Source organism: Condylostylus longicornis, unplaced genomic scaffold (assembly GCF_029603195.1).
Source record: "Condylostylus longicornis isolate FDR11 unplaced genomic scaffold, ASM2960319v2 ptg000091l, whole genome shotgun sequence".
Taxonomy (NCBI): domain Eukaryota; kingdom Metazoa; phylum Arthropoda; class Insecta; order Diptera; family Dolichopodidae; genus Condylostylus; species Condylostylus longicornis.
In genome coordinates, this window is record NW_026578059.1 from 2,146,399 (window position 1) to 2,160,988 (window position 14,590).

The 14,590-nt window shown below is 27.9% G+C and overlaps 2 protein-coding genes across 7 annotated transcripts; both read right to left on the reverse strand.

Annotated features, from left to right (window-relative positions):
- Nucleotides 1–7: 7 nt before the first annotated feature.
- On the reverse strand, nt 8–2,950 carry LOC129613787 (vacuolar protein sorting-associated protein 29). Its single transcript, XM_055528022.1, has 4 exons — nt 2,629–2,950; nt 1,575–1,838; nt 580–743; nt 8–504 (listed from the first exon to the last, which is right to left on the reverse strand). The coding sequence occupies exons 1-4, from the start codon at nt 2,629–2,631 to the stop codon at nt 387–389; spliced, it is 549 nt and encodes a 182-aa protein (XP_055383997.1). The 5' UTR covers nt 2,632–2,950; the 3' UTR covers nt 8–386.
- Nucleotides 2,951–9,264: 6,314 nt separating this feature from the next.
- LOC129613737 (synaptophysin-like protein 2) lies at nt 9,265–13,647 on the reverse strand. 6 transcript variants are annotated; one of them, XM_055527927.1, is made up of 6 exons: nt 13,514–13,612; nt 11,914–12,002; nt 11,733–11,830; nt 11,349–11,618; nt 11,013–11,180; nt 9,265–9,738 (listed from the first exon to the last, which is right to left on the reverse strand). In XM_055527927.1, exons 3-6 carry the CDS (start codon nt 11,742–11,744, stop codon nt 9,598–9,600), a joined length of 591 nt encoding a protein of 196 aa, XP_055383902.1. In that variant the 5' UTR covers nt 11,745–11,830; nt 11,914–12,002; nt 13,514–13,612; the 3' UTR covers nt 9,265–9,597. The 6 variants fall into 6 exon arrangements, with proteins under 6 accessions (XP_055383902.1, XP_055383900.1, XP_055383899.1 ...); XM_055527925.1 differs by having other exon boundaries at nt 11,710–11,830; nt 13,514–13,538; XM_055527929.1 differs by lacking the exon at nt 11,914–12,002 and adding an exon at nt 10,608–10,633 and having other exon boundaries at nt 9,598–9,738; nt 11,710–11,830; nt 13,514–13,647.
- Nucleotides 13,648–14,590: the final 943 nt, after the last annotated feature.

Below are 14,590 nucleotides of genomic sequence, written 5' to 3' on the forward strand. Positions count from 1 at the left end.
AAAATGACCTTATATTTTTCTTTTTATTATTTCATTTAGAAATGTTTTTACAATATTGTTTTATTTAAAAAAAAAAAAATTTAATGAAAAACAAGAAAATATACATGTATATATACTGTGTTAAATTATAAATTGTAGAAATAAAATATTTTTTGTATAAAATAGAAAAGAAAAAATGTACAATTCAGAAACTGTACATATACATATGAAGAATAAATTTGTTTTACTTAATGCTTTTAAGAAATATTTTTTTTACTTAATAATGTTTTTAGCTTATTTAATTATATATAAATATATATGTATATATATAATATAATTTTTAAATTAGGAAACAAAAAAATAGGTCTTTATTTTCCGTAGTTAAATGTAAACACTAAAAAATTTTCCTAGCTTTTTTTATATTCTATCCTTTCAACTTTAACATCATCACCAAGTAATTGATAAACATATGTTACAACAGTTGTACTTTGTATATCCATTAATACAAAAGAAGGTGTTACATAACTAAAAAGGATTGCACAAAAATTTATTATTAATTACTTTGTGAAACTTTTTAAAAGAGAAATAAACAAAACTTACTTTTCCAATGGATTGTATGCTCCTGTTGCAGAACCAGGATTAATATAAAACTTATTTTCATGTTCAAATGCTTCAAATTTATGAGTATGACCGAATATTAATATGTCAACATCTAATTGTCTTTGTATTAAAGCTAAAGCTTCTGGATCACCCCAAGGAACAACCTAAAAATTATGAAAGAGAAAAAATAAATAATATATGTGATTTCATTTGATCTTAGTAAAAAATAACAAGTACGAAATAATTTGAGTGAAGAAAGCTCCGTACACCTTTGTGATGGAGTTTACACTTTCGGAATCTTACTCGCAATGGAGGAAAACTACTTTTACATGCGGCAGATTTTCATCTACCGATTTTTCTTACGAAAAATTTGACAAATTACTAAAGTCAATAAAAAAGTATAATGTTATCCAATTTCCGGCTTGTATATAATTTCGAATTATTGAAAATATAAAACCTATTAAAGCGGGTATTTTAATTTTCTATTCAAATTAAATAAAAAGAACATTAATTCAGATTGAATAAAAAATAACATAAATTATTTCATTATTTTAATTATTGTAAATATATAATGTACAATTCGACAATTAGATTTTAAAAAAAATTGGGCTGCGTTTTTAAATAAATCGTCTTTCATTACATTCGCACCTAATTATTTTTATCTTTTGCAATAGTAATCAATTATTTTGGAAATTATCAATTAAAAATCACGACCGAAAATCATCAAACGCCAAAAATCTGGGAATTTCAGATAAATCTGGCAATCTTGTATCACTAAAGGATGATCTCTGGTATTAGAGATAAGGCACAAGTACTATTTATATTTTTAAAATAGAATTTTAATTTTCATTTAAATTAATTTTATTCTTTTTGTTTTTAAATTAATTTTTTTGAATGATATTACATCACCGTAGGTTCATATCCGTATTTTAATGAATAATTTAATTAAAAATAAAACAAAAAATGATTAAGCAAAGATAATTGTATATATATACCTGGTGACCATGTGATAAACCAATACGAAATTGACCAACAGTTACAACTTTTTGCTCAGGATAATTCAAATTTTCATCAAAATCACCACGAACAATATGTACATCATTTGCTAATGTTTTTAAATAATCATATGATTCTTTTGTACATAAATTTCCAGTACAAAGTATATGATGTATTCGACCTGGTACTAATAATTTTTTAAATTTTCCTGGTAAACTACTGCATCTATGCGGTATATGTAAATCACCCAATACTAGAACAAGCTAAGAAAAAAAAAATCATGGTATCATTTAGAAAAAAAAGTAAAAAAAAAAACAAAAAAATTGTTAAGAGCGTAGAGCGTACTAGTAAAAAAAAGTTAAGGAAGCGTTGCGTTTTCTGAAGGGGTAGGTTTTTATTTCATTTTAATTTTAGGTAATCTATATAGTTACATACTTATTTTAATCAAAAAGAAATTATAGAAGGTAGACAGGTACTTGGATACATAGATATTTATTTACGTCATCAGATTAATTTTGTTTTTGACCCATGACGGACCCGCGTGTTTATTTTTTTGAAAATTTAAACCCTCAAAATAATTAGGGTTTTTTGAATATCTCAATATAAAATATAAATAATTATAAATATTTAATGATTTTAAAATGTGTCCCTTTTCGTTATGCAGCTAGGTAGGTACCTACTTATCTACCTATTTAATATCCTTTCTTGCATTATGCAAAGTAAATAAGAGTATAGAACTTTTGTAATGTTCTAATATAACCACTTCGTGATCTACTATGTTAGACATAAAAACAACAACAATCAATTTAGGAAACTTTTGATATTATTTTAATGTATGGATGTGTATGCATGTAATTGAGATTTCATTCTTATTATGAACTTGTTTCATAAAAATGCTCTTATATTTTCATAATTTTATATACAAGTTAAAAAAGTACATTTCTGTGTTTTATCACTTTTGAAAGAAAAAAACTGAAAAATTTTTTGCGCTAATTATTAATTAATGTGCCTACACCAAACATTCTGTTCCCTTTCTTTTAGTTTTAAACTTACCATTTTTTCCTTAAAAATTTAGTCCACACTTTAATAAATACAGAAGAAAAGAATTACAAAAATTGAAAAAACGTATTTTATCTTTAATTTCTTTTTCTTAACTTAAAAAAGAGGCGTATTTGAGATTTCTAAGACTTGATCCAAACCACACCAAATTTCCTATTGTAAAATTTTGATATAATCAAAATAACATCAAATTTATTCTTATATTTACACAAAAAAAAAAAAAAAAACAAAATTTATTGTAAGAGATTTTATAAAATCTAGTTATTTTCACTCAATTAAAATTCTTTATTTGGGAAAGATGTTTTTTTTTTTATTTTTTATTCCAAAACCCAAGTCAACAGGAATTAGCAAAAAAAAAAAAAAGTAAATTTACGTTCGCAACGATTTTGATAGACATTCTCATAAAATGTCATTTACTACCTCACAATCTACATACATATTTACTTTAAAATGAGAATACATAGTGTTTACAAAACTGGTGAAATAATTTCTGTCAAAATTTGAATCAGAATTCTCTGTCAAAATATTGTAAAATATTTTTTCACAAGAATTCACCATAAAAAATTAAATCCCACTTCATTTGGAAAGGGAAAAATGATTGGACCGATGCTAAATTTTGATTTAATAAAATTTAAAAAAAAATCCAATTTATATACAAATGAGTAAAAAAAATAAATTTTGTGATTTGTTTGTTGAGTTTAGTATTATTAAACTAAACAATGTATAAACTACGCCTTTTTCGCATGTTTTTTTAACATATATAACACGTCTTACCGGAAAAACTATGAGAGATAGCGGAAAATGTTATAGGAGTTAAATTTCAGATCTGCTTGCAGTGTATCGAAAAAAATATGACACAAATTTCGAAAGAAAAATTTCAATAAAAAACAAAAATTCTGAATTTGATGAGCTTTGTCTTAAAAACTGTGCCTCAATTCAAATTAATTGTAGGACCGAAAACAAAAAGAAATCGATTACCTGCCTGGTGATTACTGTATGTCGCATAATTATCAGACATCCATTGCTTAGATGAAGCATTAAGCAGGCGCAAATAAAAACATCATTTAGTCGCAACTATGCAACTATCAGTTATCAAGCAACAGTGTCATCATTTACAGGAAAGGGAGAAAAAAAAGGGTAATATGTAGGAAAAAAAAGGGAAGAGCAAAAGCGCAACTTAATAATAATAATAACAACAAAAAACCATAACGATTAACAAAAAAAAGAAAAAAAAAACCAACCACCAGGGTAATATAGATAATATAGATAAATAAAGACGAGAGAGAAAGACAAGAACAAGAAGAAATAAAATACTACAAAACTAAATTAGACCAAATTTTAGATTTAAGAGTACCCTTACTAATAGCAGCATCAAATACCAAAGAATAAGAATTGACAGAACGCAACATTCTAGTAACCGGCTCATTTCTACCATAATCAGTAGAGTGATAACGAACATTGTACAACTCCACAGAATGAACAGATTCAATACGAGAAACATCCACAGCACGAAAGGGCGTCCAAACCTGACAAGCATACTCGAGAATTGGCCTAACAAAGGACACATAAAAATGTTTCACAACATACGGATCCATTAACTCTCTAGCACATCTCATTACGAAACCTAGCTTCGAGTTAGCCCTACCAAGGATCATATTCAAATGAGCACCAAAATCCAGCCTGCTATCAAGCATAACTCCAAGACCACAAAAAGTGGTCACCCTCCCCAATACCACCCCACCAAGGCAATAGTCATGGCGGACAATAGAAGACTCCCTCCTACGCGAGACCCAAAACTCTACACCAGTCCCAAAAACCATCCAAATCCCTCTGTAACTCTAGACAATCAACCTCTGACCGAACCGTCCTCACAATCTTGGAGTCATCTGCAAAACTATAAACCGCGGAACCCGCAACAGAGGCAAAAGCATCGTTTGTCGCAACTAAAAAGAGTATGGGACCCAAATGACTACCTTGCGGAACACTCGACCCGGTGCAGTAGACATCAGACAGAGCAGAACGGAAAAAAACCCGATGAAATGTGCAAGACAAATAGGAGTAGACCCACATCAAGCTACGAAGAGAAAAACCCACGCCAGCCAACTTTCTCAGTATAACCTGATGCGGAATAGTATCGAAGACCTTACTAACATCCGTAAAAATAACATCGACCTTACCACCCCCCTCCATAACATTAATAGTATCCGAGGCAAACCCAACCAAATTGGTAACAACAGACCCACCCCTCTGTAAATAAAGAAGTAAGCGGACCAACAAGGCCATCAGCGCATCTATACAACAACACACCCGGAATCCCATCAGGGTAAGGAGACCAGTCACCACCCAACCTCTCCATGGCCCGCAGAACGCAATCAGGCCCCAGAACAAAACTATCAAGAATAAAATTATTAACAGGCGCACCGACAACATTCACAAATGCAGCAAAATCAGGAGATAGGCCACCCACAACATCAACTGGAGCAAAAACACTAAAAAAATGAGAGGCAAACAAATTTGAAATGACCAGAGGATCACCAGAAGATCTACCAGAAAATTCAAACGAGGATGGATAACCATCAGACCTATTCTTAGAATTAATAAAATCAAAAAACTTTCGCGGATCGCCAAACATGCTACGCGGAGCGTCATTTAGATATGCACCATACAAATCATTACAAAGAGACCTAAAGCCATTATAGGCCGAGCAAAACCTGGCATAATCGGTCGAAGACCTCGAAACCACAGAAGCCCGCCAAGCAGAATTCCTAATATTGCTAAGACGCCGCAACTCAGGGGTACACCAAGGAGGAGAAGACATACGTAACTTGTCCCTAACCACTGGCACAGAAGCACACAAATAGTAGAAGATGCACAAATAAAACTTACGCTGACAATCGTCAACACTCGCACCAGCTAAGAAAATAGATTCAAGCTCAACCGAGTGCAACAAATCATTCAAGACCCCCCCTCCCCTGGACGCTGCAGCAGAGTTAAACATCCCTACAGAAAACATAATAGAGACATGCGGATGGTAATCATCCGGAAGACAAATAAACTTATCACAAGAGGACACAGCAAAACTACCAGGATCAGAACAAAAGACAAGATCCAGCTGCCTGCCAAACTTATTACGAACACCACTAATCTGCCAGAAGTCACACGAACCAATATCGTCGAGAAATTCCGGCTCAAAGCCCAACGGGCCATCAGAAGCCACATAAGATTCATAAAAACAAACACAAAACAAAATAAGATTCATCAACACAAAACTATCCAAAAAATTCATACCATCAAAAACAAACGCAACCTGAGCAGGCAACTCCCTGTAAGCCACAGTCTTACGACCAGCACTATGGGTACAATAACAAACAAGAATATACAAAAACTAGCAACCCACACCAATCTTCACACACACAGATTCAAACACATCACAAGATGGAAGGGACACAAGTCCAGCAAACCTAAGCGATGTATAATGATCAGCCGCCATCTGCGTAACCTTGACGCTACACGACTCCGATCCCAGAACACTAGGAACGTGATAGGACACATCACCCGGTTCAGTGTCCCGGGCCAACCGAAACACAAAGACAATTCTACTTTTAGGCACAGATACCAATGGACGATGCAACCTCGCCGCAGCAGCTGAAGCCGAAACGCCTCAAGTGACACCAGCAGACGTAACGCCAACCTGAACCAACTCCGAAATGGGAACCAAGGACGGACGACCCTCACAGCACAACCAGGCGGAATGGAAGGAAGAGACGCCACAGGAGCCGAGGCCGCCAAGGGAGACCCTGCGGTCGAGCCGCCAGCACCAAACGCGCAACGGACGAACGCACAGGCCCACCCGAATCATGACCAAGAAAAGCCGGCGAATGCAAGGACATCAAATCATTTCCTGGCGAAAACGGCGAAGTACCAGTCCTAAGCGCCCCAGAAACCGGGAGAGACATAACAGGCCTCAACCCATCGCCCAGCGAAGTGAAACTAACCAAACCACAATCCCCATCAAGCATCGGAAAACCCGACGAATCAGCAACTGGAGAAAACGTCCTAATCCACGCAAACTATCCAAATCCCTAGAACCCTTTTTAAAAGCAGAATCCAACTTAAGCAATTTCATAATTCCAAAGTTATAAAGATTTATTTACATACAGGAGAAATTTGGTACCTTTGTCTTCGACAGGCTGTAGCTCGAAATCAAGTATACCTGCCTCTCCATATAAGTTTTGTTGGAAATTGATCGAAGATTTATCCTTGAAATTATTTGTCACCAAATACGAATCAGGGTGATTCAGTTTAAAAAACTGAATAAGTACAATTTAAAAACCAATATATAAGGTACATACATATGCATGTGATTGTACTTTTTTTTTAAAGTTGTATGTCAGAGGTTATAAAATGTATAGCCAGCCAAGAAGCTTTCTTAAACTAACAACTTAACTTTTAGAGAGCTAATAAAAATTTAAAAATTAAACTAAAATACATAATATTTTTCTCACATTTATGTATTTCTTATAGTTAAATAAATCTTTTTTTTTTAGATTTCTGAATTTATAATCAAAAGATACAAAAAATTAGATATAGGAATTAAAAAAAATTTTCTTTGAAAAATCGTCTTAAAATCTAAAAATACAAATATTTTGATGATTATAGAGCACATGAAATGAATTGAATGATTTTTTTTTCTTTTTCTTTTAAAGAAGTTATTATTTAATATTTCAGGAATAACGTATTTAATATAACAAAATTTAATCAGAGATTTATTAATATAAAAATGTACTAAGATTTTAAACTAATAATTTTATAATATTAATGTGCTTTAAATATTAAAGAATATAATAAAATATGTACATTTTAACAAAACAAATATATATATGTATATTTTTTGAAGAAAAAATATAAGAAGTTTATAATTTTTGTTTAAGTAGGTATTGTCATATTTTTAATATTTATAAAAAGGTATTTGAAGTGAAAATGGCAAACAAGAGCCGATTACTATTACCCTGTTAAGTTTAACAAAATAAAATACATATATTGCATTTTTTGTCATTAATAACCGTAAATTCAAAATTGCAGTAATACGGTATTGCTGCACAACTCTGCAACTTAAATTCGAACACTGAAATATTAATATTGTGCATTAATTTACACTCTAACTGTAATTTTGAACTTAGGGTTATTCAATTTATATTTTAAATTTAACAAAAAGAAAAAAGTTATTTTCTAATATCTAAATTTTTATTTTTTTTTTATTTTTAATTTTTTAATATATTTGAAATATTTTTTGCTTATTTTCTTTCTGCAATTTCTTGAATTCGCATTTGCAAAACAAAGATCTGCAATGGCACCACGTTTTTGTAATTTGCTGCAAAAAACATTGTGTTTTTAATGGTAGAACTGCAACAGGTCTGCTATCAAATCGACAGTATAAAATTTTTTTCTACTTTTATATTCATAATCTCAATTAATCGAGAATATAAATCAAAAGTTTAGACGCCATTTCTGCAAATACGAAAATTGCTTCATGAAAATCGAATTACATAGAAGACCCAGAGGCAGCGTTGCTGCAGTAGTTCACCTGAAGTGCTGTTTTAACTAATAAGATCTCTTGCAGTCAGAATTGCAAACGCGAATTCAAACTTTGTTTGCATTACTGCATTGAACACGCTCGCACAGAACTTTATGTAAATTTAATGAAAACACATATTTGTTTCTTTTAAATAGGTTAATAACAAAAAAAACATGAATTCTTTTTTTTTTCATTTGATACAAAAGAAAACAAAATAATGATAATTATAAAACAAATGTTACTAGAAATATTCTAAATTCAAATTTTAATTAGTCTCCAGTTTACTATTGTTTTAAAAAACCTCAATTACTATATATGTACTATATAATACATAATATATAAATTATGCAAAAGCCCCAATTATTCAAATTATATTTGCATTTTATATATATATTACATTCTGGCAGTCACAGACAAAAAAAAAGTTCCAATTTGTGAGTGATTGCCTTGTAAATTAAAAATTCCAGTTGTGCGCATTGATTGTTGTACGTAATATATAGCATGCATATGTAAAAAAATCTCAGATTTCAAACTTGCGAATAATAATGACGGTACTAACACAGAATTCAGACTATGATTACATTTGCGCTGAATTGTAATGTTGATAGTGTATCAATGCAATTTTGAAGTTAGAAAAATGAATATAAATATTTCCTTAACACTTTAAAACTGAAATCTGTGAATTATTTATAAACAAAACTAAACAATTATTTTTTTTGTTTCATATAAAAATTTTCAGAAATACAATGATGTACTTTATATTATGTGCCCACTATTCAGCACATAGAAAAGTGTAACAACGACGTATTTCTGAATTTATTTCTATCATATCTTATAAATGTTGTACTAATGATTTTAAAATAATATAAAATGATTTTGTTTTTCCTGAATATGTTGCATGAATCATCCAGTTTTGCATATTATAACGCTGACTTCAAAACTTCCGTTTATTTATAATATTAGTAAAAAAATTTTGTTTATAAGCTTGTAATTACTGAGCTTTTTTTAGCATTACACACAGGTTATTACTACTGCAATTTAGAAGGCATTGTAAATATTTTTTATAATAATTATACTTAATTCTTTACTTTATTTCAAAATACAACAAAAAAGATTAAATAATTAAGAATAATATACAAAAAAAATTAAATATTTAAGAATAATACAAGTTACAAATAAAAGAAAAAACTTCAAAAAATGACTATTTTCAATTCAAAAAATAAAAAAATTTCTACTTCTGCAAGATCCTTTTTTTTTATCTTCTTTGTAAAACTTTACTTATTTGTAGGTGGTTTTTATTTATGTTTTTTTTTTTTGTAAGAAAATTTATACTCTTCTGATTTTAGTTTAAATTTTACATTTTTTACATTCATCTATTACATATACATTTAAACATTTTGTTGACCCATTGTTGAAGTACCAGCTCCAACATTTTGTTGTTTCGCCTGCCTTCCTTGGAACCATATGGTTTCTTTATACAAAAACCATAAACCAGATGCCCATAAGAAGAAATTCAAAAATCCAATTAACTAAATTTAACACAAAAATATAACAAAAAAATTGAATTAATTAATTTTTAAAATTATGAGTTTTTAGTTACTTATTTTTTGTTTTAAATTTTAAGTGTATTTTACAGTAAATATTTTAAAATAGAAAGAATGAATATAAGTATTTTAGTTGGTAATCAATTTCATACAGAAAAAAAAAAACAAAAAATAAAAGATTTGGTCCCATTATTGCAGTATTACACGATTTTAAAAATACAATAATTCCAAATTCAAAATAGTATTAATAATGCATTTCATAACATAATTCAAGAGTTTATAAGTTGTGATTGAATTGTGCCACTATAAAATATAATTTTGAATCTGCAATTCAATTTGCTGCAATTTGCGATTAATCTGAACCGTCAAATTTAAAAATCGTATTACCTACCGACAAATGTGGAACTCTAAATACATAGTAAAGAAAATAAAGTAATTCTTATTGTTTAAAACTTTAAAATAAAAGATTAAATTTTAAATTAAAACAGAAGTGCTAAGTGTTGATATTGAGGGCATTACAAAATTCAAGGTCTGGACATGATATTTTTTAATTTATATAATTATTAAATCCCAGTATAAATATCTGTGAATTTTTTTTAATTCCAATATTTTTCCCCATTGTCCAAATCCTCTTTTTTATATATATAAAAAAAAATATTAGGGTGTCCGGTGCTTTTTTATGCAAAAAATTTCAATGAATTGTGAAAATTTATTAAAAAATTATGTAATGAAATATTTTATTTATAAAACAAATCTACATTTTGAACAAAAAAAATACAAAATTTTGCTCCGACACAAAAAAAAAAAACAAAGAAAAATAAATGAACTAAGAATTTTACAAAATCAACACTTACATTGACATCGCATTTATTGCTAAGAACTAGAAAATGAAAAAAGTATTTTATAGATAAGTCCAGTAAATATAGAAGAAAATTATTTAAAATTAAAGCTCGAGATTGAATGAAAATTAAATTTAGATTAAATTAAATTTTAATAAGAAAACTAAAAAAACAAAACGGACCTGAAAAATTAAAATTGAAAGCCGGGAAAAAAATTTCGAAAATTTGAACATTTAAAAATAAATTTTTGAGTTTTGTATTTAAATTTTTTTTTGTATTTGAATTACGAATGTGCGGAAATATTATGATTGTTTAGTTTTTTTTATTATTATTTTTCAATTATATACAACATATATTTCTTTTGATAAATTTTATCTTAAAAATAAATATCAACGAAAAAAAAATGTAAAATATTCTTACCAGTGATATATTCAGTTTAGAAAAACTTTCAACTGTATATGTACAATTTTTGCATTGCTGTGATAATTTATCTGGATTTGTCACAGTTTTAAGTGCTGTTGTACCATTTGACCAAGCAGATGATCCAGCCAACCAAAATATTGCCAAAATTGTTGTTAAAAAGAAATCCTACAATAACATTAATAATGTAAAAAATAAATATTGTATAATAAGAATAATAATAATTATTTATTTTGTATAAGGCGTATTTAAACTCTAACTGATACGTTCACCAGCCAATTGAAAGGGCTCAAAATAACCTTAATTGGTATTTAAGTTTATTTATGAAAAATTTACCGCTAATGGGAATTCACTTTTTGTACGATATAATTCATCTATAATTGCATATACCGCAATTATAAAAATACAATACATCATCGATAGGACACCTGTCGCTACAAAAAACTGTGCATCTGATGATAAATCAGCTGATATTGTTGTACTATTACATATTTGAAATTCAAAACTGTATGGATATTCTATGGTACGTGTTTGGCCATCAATGCATATTGAGTGTACGTTATTTGTATAATTTGCTGTTGTAGCGAATGCAACTATAGCAAAAATCTTAAAAATACAAAATAAAAATAATAAATAAATTAGGTTATTAAAGAGTTTAATTAAAATACAAAAAAAAAAATTATATTGTATATATTACAAATTGTAATATTCTCATAACACCTCTCGGCTCATAAAATGCTGCTAACGAATACTGCATTTTGATTTTCGTTCGAAACAAATAATACCAAAAGCGAATCAACGATTTAATTTGGAAAAAACTGAAATGATAAAGTAATAAAGAAATTTAATTAAAAAAATTTATTCAAATTTCATTATATATGGTAGTGGCTACGTGATATACCTTATATTCTGTTTACTGTAATATCTTATAGGATCCTATTCAATCTATGATTATTATTTAGTGTGTTACTAGTATTAATGTGTGCGTATCTATTAGGAATATTGAAAATTTCTGGTTGCTTTACCAATAACAATCATAATTATATTAATTATTAAATGTAATATTAATATTATGGAATTGAAAAACCTAAATTAAAAGTATGTATAAATTTTATGAAATTTCTTTTACTTCGTATTTCAAAAGGCGATATTAATTTTAAAACTAAAATCGAATGATGATGCTATACTAGATTGACCTCAAGTTCAATAATTGTAAACAGAAAAATTAATATAATTGATTTAATTTTAATTTAATGTTAAAATGTTATTTAAAGAATTATTTTAATATGCAAAAATTGTACAGAGATACATATATATTTAGGTACAAAGGTTGGTAGGCATCTACAATTAAAATGAACTTACTTATGTGGGCATCTGTCTATACTTTTTATACTTTACATATCAAATGAATAAAATCAAAAATTCCTTCTTAAGAATCACTTAGAGTGTCATACATAATAATTTATATTAACAAATTCTCTATATGCAAGGTAAAACTTTGATAACATTGATTTGATAAAATGTTGATTTCAGCTTAGATCAATCTTCTTAGATACGAAACTTAACTAATAATTTAGGTAGCTAAACACAAAATTACGTTTTCCACAGTAAATTGTTTTGATTCATTTTTATTATTGAAAATAAAACTTATCTGCATCATATTTAACTACATATATATGTATGAGTATGTACATAAATTTTTATATAAAAAATACACGGTCCTGTAATATTTAGGTTATATATAAAATATACTACATATATACATATATCTAATCAGTTCTTTTATGTATTTAAGATATCACTTTAATTAACAAAGTACAACTAAAATATGAATCAATCGATGTGGAATTTAAGATATTAAAAAAGAATCAACTATTTTTTCTTACTCTTAAAGTAACATGTATATTCAATACAAAATTGTTGTTCACCTAGGTATCTTGAAAAGAAAAAATTATCAAGTGAAAACATATATGTAATAGTTTGCGGTTACTGAAAATCGAACCGAATAAATTAACATAATTAAATTCAATTTTAAATTTAAATATTCTTTGTGTGAACACTTTTATCACAGTTACTGTTTTAGTATTTCTATTACATTTAAGAACTAGGACATTTTAGAAAAATGTCCTAGTTTCATATTTTTCCAGACGGAAAAAATATGTTTTCATGCACATATAAAAAATGTAAAAATCAGAAAATTATAATTTTGTGACTTGGCCTTATTTGCCTTCCAGGAATGCTTTTTTTGATTTTTTAGATACAAACATTTATTATCTTGTTTTTCTGTATATACATGTGTACATAGCTAGCTGCCTAATATTACACTACTTGTTGAGAATGGTGATGATCATTTTGTTTTTTTTTTTTATTTTTTTTTCTATTTAAGCATTAAATACACACATTTACATATTATGTCTTACAAGAAAAAAATCTTTATATCGAAAATTTCTTTTAAATTTTAACTTTTTAAATTTAATAAGTATTAAAAATATTGCATATACCTTCTGTTTTTATTTCAAAAATTTTTTTTAATAATAATAATTTAAATTGAAATTCTTCAATCAAAACGGACGTGCGAAAGAAATAATAAAACTTTTATTTTGTCAATATAGAGATACACATTATCCCTCTTTTTTTAGGAAGAAAAAAAAGTACTCTCTAAAACTGTAAAAAATCAAAATGTCAAAATCAAATATGGCTATATATTATGTATATCAAATTTTTGACGTTACATGAACGAACGAGGGGTTTGCACTAACGTGTTATAAAAATTGCGTCTTATAAAGTGTAAACACATAAATGAAATTATTTTTGCTTTCCTTTTCTCTCAATTACATGCAGAATACTGAAAAGTTGATTTTGCAGAATGGCAGCATCAAGTATTCAGTATTTTGTATATAATGTAACACTTACAAGGAAGCAGATAATGTTAAAAAAAATCCACTTAATGTTAAAAAAATTTTTCCGTTGTTGGTTAAATTCGTGGCAGAAATTTCATATGATTCCGGTCAGTTCTATTTATGTGTTTACTCTATATGAACTTTAACATTTCGCCACGGAAAGTGGTCTTGTTCTGTAAAATTTTTAATGAGTTATGTATTTGATCAAAAAATTCTTAAAGGGAATTTAATATGATTATAAAATAAAAATATTAATTATTAATTATTTTCAGTATTCATTACGAATGAAATTAAAATAATGGAAAGACAAAGAAATTTTGAAGTATCCCGTTATTAAATGAAAAGAAATATATTACTTGATATACAGGTTGTTTTTCAACATGAAATACCATGGATTGTAAGCTTGATTTATTCACATAATCATGGTTAATATAATGGTATATTTTAGTGCTTTATATATCTTTATTATTATATTATTTTCTCTATTATTGTTATATTATCTTTAATTTGTATATAACATTGCAACATATATAAATATTTTAATTTTTAGCTTTTCAATTACAGGTTGATAAACTATACTATTGTGTTCATTCAAATCGATTGCATTAAATATAAATTAAATTGCTTAAATATATGCGATCATACAGTTGCATTTGTCCGCGCTTGAATATAAACCTA